The sequence below is a fragment of the Charadrius vociferus genome, unplaced genomic scaffold (assembly GCF_000708025.1).
Source record: "Charadrius vociferus isolate BGI_N301 unplaced genomic scaffold, ASM70802v2 scaffold477, whole genome shotgun sequence".
Lineage (NCBI taxonomy): Eukaryota > Metazoa > Chordata > Aves > Charadriiformes > Charadriidae > Charadrius > Charadrius vociferus.
The window spans coordinates 437,202-445,376 of NW_009649449.1; the positions used below are offsets into that span (position 1 = coordinate 437,202).

The following is an 8,175-nucleotide window of genomic DNA, read 5'->3' on the forward strand; positions in this document are numbered from 1 at the left end:
TGGGGCCGTAGCCCCAGGCTTCGGCCGGCCCAGCTTCTCCCGGTCGCCGGCCGCGGGGAAGCCCTGAAGCCGCCTCACGCTGTAATCTCGGTGGATCTTTATGACGGCGCGGGGGATATTTGGGGCAAAAGGAGTTGAAGTTTTGGTGCATTGTGTTGCTGTGGGCCCTTCTGTCAAATGCTCGGTTTGGGTTTATGTAATCTGAAAATCGGGGGGATGGGAGGGGGGTGTCAAGCCTCTAAAATATTTTCCACGTAAAGAAAGACTCGTGAGAAAGTTTGGCTCCATGTTATGATAATAAACATCCTGTTGCAATGATTGGTGTTGCTATAAGTAGACTTCCTATCTCTAAATATCTACTGGAGAATGTAACACTTGCCAGGCTCTGAGTGCTGAGTCTTCCTTGGGTTGGCATAACACTAGAATTTCTGTGGAGAAACTTGGGTGAAACTGTTCAAGGAGCAGTCAGATATGATAATGATATAATCATGAGGATGATTACACCTAATTATTGTAGGGTAATTGTAAACCCTAATCTGGCCTTGCTGTTTTTTAGCTATTGCGGGACCCTTGGTTTAGAATTAGATGACTCTGACCTACTGGAGCATATTTTGGTATTTGAGGAACTAGAGAGCAAACAGGCTGGGGGTCAAGATATTATGTGGTGATGCACCTTTATTGCAGGGTTATAAGGCCTAAAGAATATTGTTGTTATTTGTAATTTTATGCTCTACTGGCACTGTATCCTTGCGTGCAATGGGGTGTATGTTTTGGAAACAGGCAGCAGGGGGGCGGCATTAAGAAAGAAGCTCAGAGATTTCCATAGCTGAAAGCAGTAAAAAAAAGGTGTCTTTCTGAAGAAATTACAGGACTTGATGCCCCCGAGCCCCAACATACCGCCATCATGTCAGGCACCGTGTCCATTCTCCAACAATTTGCCAATGGCTTGAAGAGTCGCAGTGAAGAGACGAGGGCAAAAGCTGCCAAGGACTTGCAGCATTATGTCACCATGGAGCTCCGCGAAGTGAGTGCTGCAAATGAGATAATTTATCTCCATTTATCATATGAGTCTAGGGCACTGGCTGGGTACTTTGGGGATGGAGGTTTTGGGAATACAGAAGCTGGTCTTAGAGAGGAGATGAGGCGTAGCAGGGAGCTTACCTTTGCCCTAGCATGTAGGAGAGGTGAGCGAGCTGGTGACACAGATGGATAATCGAGCACCAGAATAAATAAACTTGACATGTATAGGGCACAAAGAAAAGATACTGGTTTGTATTTGTAATGTATGGTTGATTTAATTTCTTTAAGTGACCTAAGAAACACTGTCTTTATGGAAGTTGTGGGGGCAGGAAGGAAGGAAAGAATGCTAAAAGCTGATTTGAACTTTTTCCTTTTACAGATGAGTCAGGAAGAATCTACCAGGTTTTATGATCAGCTGAACCATCACATATTTGAGCTGGTCTCTAGCTCTGATGCAAATGAAAGGAAGGGTGGCATTCTGGCTATAGGTGAGTGAAAGTCCTTAATGCCTCTGGTGAGTTCTCTCTTCGTGCATCTGTATTTAGGGACAGAATTTCAAAAGGAATAAGCTTTTATAATCGGGGCCTTATGTCTGACTGCTGAGGATGCTGGGTGCGTGCTAGTTGCTGGGCTCTGAAAATTGGTCTGTAAGTGTCAGCATGGGAGCTGCTGAGCGCTCAGGGTGGCTGAAAACCTGGTACTTAATAGACCGTGAGCTGTTCTGGGAGTTGAGCATCAAATGTGAGTGCTGAGCATGTGAAAATTCTTTTCTTGAGCTCACCTGAGAGCGGTTTGTGCTGTCCATTTATATGTATCAGGGTGGGCTGACTTTCTCAACTCACTTCTGTCTGAGGAGATTGGTTCTTGTTATTTAAATTTACCTGGCTAGATAACAGCAGCTTCCATCCCTGGCAGGGGCTCGCATAGCTTCTGCTTGGATTCTGATCAGCTGCTCTATCAGTTGCTCTGCTTGTGCTTTTGCTGTGACACGGCAGAGCTGCCTGCATCTTAACTCATAGGGAAATCAGCTTGCGTAAATACTTTGCCTTCCAAGTGTGTAGCCTCTATTGTAGCAGTTACTTCTTTAATAGTGAAAAAGGAGGTGCTTATGGTTTAGGCTCGCAGACATAATCATCCAATCCCAACATGTTTGAAGACAGCGGAAGTCCCTTAGCTAGAGAAATCTTTGTTGACGACATCTGATTTTAAGCTGACAGTATCACTTTAAAATTGTTTCTGTGAATTTAGTGCTGTTGAAAGGTGCCGGCTTGACAACCCTGGACACTGATGGCCTCTTTATCTACAGAGCAGGTACAACCCAGGCACCAGCAGTGAAAGCGTCTGCCACACTGCCGCCTGCCCCGGTGCCTCCATCCTGGCCGGGAGAGACCAACCATCTCTAGGGCTGAGGGGGAGAGCAATTTCCTTGGTCCATTCAGTCTTTGACTTCTCTACTGAGGCGCACCAGCCGTAGTAGTTGCATGTGGATGGATGCCTTTCTGTTGGGAATGGGTCTGTGATCCCAGGGTGGATTTTTTTCTCTCCTTTTAAACTAAAAATGGGGAAAATCTATGAAGCTACTGGATATGTTTTCCTGCCCACTTAACAAGCTTAGGCTCAAACGAATGGTGGCCCTTTCCTATTGCTTGATTATTATTTTTTTCTGTGGATTTGCAGTTTAGGAGGAGTTAATGGGAATCTTTAAGGAATGGATAGGGAATACTAACTCTCATCCAGGGATTACCTCTTGTCTGCGTCACTGATAACCTACAACATTACTCCTTTTCTCTACAGCAAGCCTTATTGGTGTTGAAGGAGGTAATGCCACCCGTATCGGCAGGTTTGCCAACTACCTGAGGAACCTCTTGCCATCCAATGACCCTGTTGTAATGGAGATGGCCTCCAAGGCTATTGGGCGGCTTGCGATGGCTGGTGACACCTTCACAGCTGAGTATGTGGAGTTCGAGGTGAAAAGAGCTCTGGAGTGGCTGGGAGCTGACAGGAATGAAGGTCGAAGACACGCTGCAGTAAGTGATCTTTTTTTGCCTCCATCTATCTCGGAACGGGACGGTTAGGATTAGTTGACAGTGGTAAGAGATGTGCACAGAAAGCTGCAGAAAAGCTCTGGTCAGGATCAGAATGGCTGCCAGTCCATGTCTGAGAATCTGTGGTGTTCTCACGGCAGATATGGTGCTGCTTCATTGCTTCTACCTTAACCCAGTGACTAAAGATTGAGATACCATTGTGCTAGGAACTGTGAAGAGTACGGAGCTGGAAACAGCTCAGGCTCACAGCCATTGACAGCGTAAATAAATGCTACTACGGTCTAGAAATCGTGAGGTTTGTGTATGGGTGCTCATCCTCACAGATTGTTACTGGTTTTCTCCCCACCTCTAGGTTCTTGTCCTGCGTGAGCTGGCAATCAGCGTGCCTACTTTCTTCTTCCAACAAGTGCAGCCATTCTTTGACAATATATTTGTGGCTGTGTGGGATCCCAAACAGGCTATCCGAGAGGGAGCTGTTTCTGCCTTAAGAGCCTGCCTTATCCTCACCACTCAGCGAGAGCCAAAAGAGATGCAGAAGCCCCAGTGGTACAGAGTAAGAAAATTAATTTGTTTTGAAGCAGTTCCTCATAATGCAATGCAAATGGTCGAGTACCAGTTTTTAGAAGAGCTGTCTAAACTAAGAACCCGTGTAACTTTTGTCAGTATGTCTGATTGTCAGTAGAAAAGTGTCTTCCCTTGAAAGGGTTAAAAATACAATGCATTTTGTAAGCCATTATTCCTTTAGTGGACTGTAGAAGTAAGGGACTTAACTCCATCAAGAATCCATTGCTCTATCTGCAGCTCATTTTCAGCTGTTGAGCCTGACCTAGTTTTACAGCCATGCAATCAGCTATCTATTGTCATCTCTTACTAGCAGATGGTTTTATTAGTGTAGACAAAACATGAGTGATAAAGGTAAGAATTCTTTTGTCTGAACCTTAGCTTTGCTGCCATTGTCACATGAATTCAAGCTTCATAATATCATGTAGTATTTGAACAATGCAGTCAAATGTTGTGAACTTGGATTCCTCATAGTCAAATATGTGATGCAGATGTAGATGAAGTTTGTACCATGACATGGTTGACCCACTGTTTGATTAGTGCTGTTGAAAATGCTCTGCAGCATTCACAACTCCTGGGTGAATCTAGATTTTGTGGTATTATACTCTGTAATTACTCAGTTGAGGTTTGTGGCTACTCTTGGAAAATTACAGGACATCAGTAACTCTTGTCTGGCAGTACTACTTTATTTCCACAGGCTTTGTTTCTGCATGATCACTGAGACTTATTTTTTTTCTTTTCCCCCAAGCATACGTATGAAGAGGCTGAGAAGGGCTTTGATGAGACTTTGGCCAAAGAGAAAGGAATGAACCGTGATGACCGAATCCATGGTGCCTTACTGATCCTCAATGAGCTAGTGAGAATAAGCAGTATGGAGGGAGAGGTGAGCAAATGAACAAGATGAGGATTATGGCTTTTGGTTGCCAGATTGATGAGTTGCTACACATTGTCAGTCAATCTGTGGAAATACCCCATTGTGTTTGAAATGGGGTTGTTGGGCTGAAAAGTCATCTGAACATGGAGTCAGAGCATTGATTATTACAAATTGGAGTGTGTCAGAGAAATAACAGCGACAGGTTGGGGATGAGTGGGTATTAAGCTCTGATCGAAAGTAGTATTTACTCCATTAATTACAATGAAAAAGATTTTTATATAGAATGAGGACTCTGTTGCATGTTTTGCTGGATTTTGCTTAGTTGACGTTTTATAGCCATTTGGCTATCAATTATACAGGATGCTGCTCAGGAGATTTGTGTTGGGAATCTGCTATTCAGCTGTTTTTTTTTTTTTTAAAAAAAAAAAAAACAAACATGTTTTTCTACTTTGTCCAGCGCCTTAGAGAGGAGATGGAAGAGATCACTCAACAGCAGCTTGTGCATGACAAGTACTGCAAAGACCTGATGGGCTTCAGTACCAAACCTCGCCACATCACTCCATTCACTAGCTTCCAGTCTCTTCAGCCCTCTCAGTCAAATGCTTTGGCTGGTCTTCTGGGGTACAGTGCCCACCAAGGAATCATGGGTTTTGCAACCTCACCTGTTCCAGCAAAGTCTACATTGGTAGAAAGTCGATGCTGCAGGGATCTAATGGAAGAGAAGTTTGATCAAGTAAGTGTTTGGTCTTCAACTTGTCTACCAACATTCACAACACCACTTCGTGTAGAGCAGTTGTCCTCTGTGTCCTTACTTAGCAGGCACTACTGCCTAGTATTGAATTGAGGCATCAACTCATTAATTATATGTATCCTGGCTTTGTTGCTGTCTCTCTTGGAGCAAGTCATTTACTTTCTTTGGAAGCAGTCTTAATTATCCATCTTTCTCATGGACTCTGAAGGCAAATGTCAGTAGAATGCCTTAAAGCATTAACCTTAAAGGTAATAAACATTTGTGCATTACTGCTAATGGCCATCCTCCAAAGCCCAATCTATTTCCTTTCAGGTGTGCCAGTGGGTTCTCAAGTGCAGAACCAGCAAAAATTCTTTGATCCAGATGACGGTTCTCAATCTGCTACCACGGTTGGCGGCTTTCCGTCCTTCAGCATTCACAGGTGACAAGACAGATGGTTGGATGTTAGAAATGTTGCTGAAATTGGGCTGGAAGTTATCCAGCTCTCTTTGGTCCAAATGAGCTTGTGCAGGCAGCACAGCAGTACAAACATGGCGCTTGTAAGATGAGCAAGTTCCTCTGTGCGAGGACAGTCATCTTTTTTTTTTTTTTTTCCTTTTCTGAAGAAGTGTGACTTGATATCTGATGTCAAAGTGTTGCTCTGATGAAAATGGATCGCAAACTAATTGTCTGAATTCTGTGATTGTCAAAGATACAACCTCCTTTTTGTTTTCTTTGTCAGTATGTCAGACTTAAGATTGAACTCTGCTCTCTTACTCCTACTCAATGTATCCCAAATATTATCAGCAGAGTTGTGTTCCTTTTTCTCTGTTGCATGTGAGGAACTATCAAGTAAAAATGGGAACTACCTGCTGGCTTTAAAGCAGTTCAATTGATTTATTAAGTAAGCTCAGGAGAGTATGAGAGTTGGAGGCAAGTCACCAAGCTGCTCTAAGTGGGTTGGAACAACTTTGTGTTATTATTTCAATTTTTCCAATCAATCCCTATGAAAACAAGGTGTTTGGATCTTATTTGTGTATAGAAGCTGTTGCAATGTTTTTTTCTCACAGCTCTTTTATTTTGGTGATTTTTATTTATTTTTATGTTTAAATAAAGCCTTCTGGGCTTTGAAAATTTTATTATGTGGTGACATGTGTTTGCCACTGCTCATGTCAGCAAATTTTATACAGCTGTGTCTGTTCCCTAGTTTTATACTTGTAAAGGTTTAATTGCAAATGTGATGCAAGTGTATAAACCTAAACGAGTTCCAGTATCTGTATCGCTCTCTCTTTTGGGCAGCTGATCAGTACCTTCCAGACACCATGAACCATGTTCTCAGCTGTGTGAAGAAGGAGAAGGAGCGAACAGCAGCCTTCCAGGCCTTGGGTTTGCTTTCTGTGGCTGTGAGGTCTGAGTTTCAAGCCTACCTGCCGAAAGTCCTTGAAATCATAAAAGCAGCTCTGCCACCAAAGGACTTTGCCCACAAGTAAGTATGTGAAGGTTAGAGGAAGAAACTGAAACACCTGTTCTTTATATAATTTTTGTGATGTGGGATCAAATTATTGTATTAAAGTCAGAGGTATTTCTGTAAGACTGATAACACAGAGGTGGGATGAGGAAAGATGTTTGAAAAATAGCAGCTCCTCTTAATTAACTTTTGTGTGGTACCTTTCCAGGAGGCAGAAGTCTGTGCAGGTTGATGCCACAGTCTTTACCTGCATTAGTATGCTGGCACGAGCCATGGGACCCAGTATCCAGCAGGACATCAAAGAGCTTTTGGAACCTATGCTGGCTGTGGGCCTGAGGTACGTACAAGGTATTTTTCTGTTAGCCACTGGATGGCATTGTTGGCCATACAGAATGAGACCTTGAAAGTCTTCAGATTGAGAATGATGATCACTGCTTTTGAATGATCTTTCAGAAGATCAGTAGAGCTCTTTCAGAAGAATAATATATTTTAAGCGTTAATGTGTTTGTTGAGTTACTTAAGTGCGTTGGTCTCTATGTAAAGAAATCTTTTTGTAGACTAGTGAATTCAAAAGCGATCTCCTTTACTTTCCACTACTCAAACCCATTTGGAAACAGCATGCAAAAATTTAGAAAGCTTCTGAAGGCCAGCAGGTTTCTGCCATATCAGATTGGTAGGGGAGGACAACTGAAGCGCTAAATATTTGTTCCTAGCTTCTTTCACCTTTGGAGCTGACAGTTCCTGTTGGAAACTTCCTAGCTCGTGAAGCTATTAGTATGGGAGGGTATCGAGATAGCACAGAGCTGTTTAGATTAAATTAATGTTGCCATCTGGAAGTGAGTTTAGTTGCCTTTGTGCACAAGTATAAGGAATTGCTTAGACTTTTAACCATATTCTAGCAATAGTGCCTAATGTGGGAACGTGTGCTGCAGTCCTGGCAGTTTGCTCACCAGGTTCATACACGAAGGTCATTCATGTGCCTGAGTTCACACAAGGGCCCCTGTGCTCTGCTGGCAGGTGTTGCTGTAAAGTGTGAACGCCCACAATTATCTTCTGATGGGCAAATGCATAAACAAAAAGGTGAAATATGCACCTCGTTGTTTCTGTTCTAATGACTATCTGCCTGCTTCTTGCCCTCAGCCCTGCTCTAACAGCTGTGCTGTATGACTTGAGTCGTCAGATCCCCCAGCTAAAGAAGGATATCCAGGATGGGCTGCTGAAAATGCTGTCCCTTGTTCTAATGCACAAACCTCTGCGACATCCAGGCATGCCAAAGGGCCTTGCCCACCAGCTTGCCTCGCCTAGCCTCACCAACATCCCAGAGGCCAGCGATGTGGGTAGCATCACCCTTGCCCTTCGTACACTGGGTAGCTTTGAGTTTGAAGGTAAGATGAAATAAGGAAGCAGGGGGCCAAAGGGTATGGGATATAAACACTACTGCATTGGAGTAGAGTACAAGTAGCAGGAAAACTCTGAG

At 43.5% G+C, this 8,175-nt stretch overlaps 1 protein-coding gene across 1 annotated transcript in view; it reads left to right on the plus strand.

The window, feature by feature from the left end:
* Window positions 1-866: 866 nt before the first annotated feature.
* MTOR (mechanistic target of rapamycin (serine/threonine kinase)) overlaps window positions 867-8,175 on the plus strand; it is a 66,318-nt gene continuing 59,009 nt past the window's right edge. Inside the window, exons 1-10 of the mRNA XM_009889551.1 lie at window positions 867-1,024; window positions 1,400-1,508; window positions 2,815-3,047; window positions 3,418-3,618; window positions 4,375-4,509; window positions 4,958-5,233; window positions 5,564-5,672; window positions 6,530-6,716; window positions 6,907-7,035; window positions 7,839-8,083. Coding sequence (XP_009887853.1) covers window positions 905-1,024; window positions 1,400-1,508; window positions 2,815-3,047; window positions 3,418-3,618; window positions 4,375-4,509; window positions 4,958-5,233; window positions 5,564-5,672; window positions 6,530-6,716; window positions 6,907-7,035; window positions 7,839-8,083 — 1,744 coding nt within the window. The 5' untranslated portion in view covers window positions 867-904. The remainder of the gene's footprint in view (window positions 1,025-1,399; window positions 1,509-2,814; window positions 3,048-3,417; window positions 3,619-4,374; window positions 4,510-4,957; window positions 5,234-5,563; window positions 5,673-6,529; window positions 6,717-6,906; window positions 7,036-7,838; window positions 8,084-8,175) is intronic.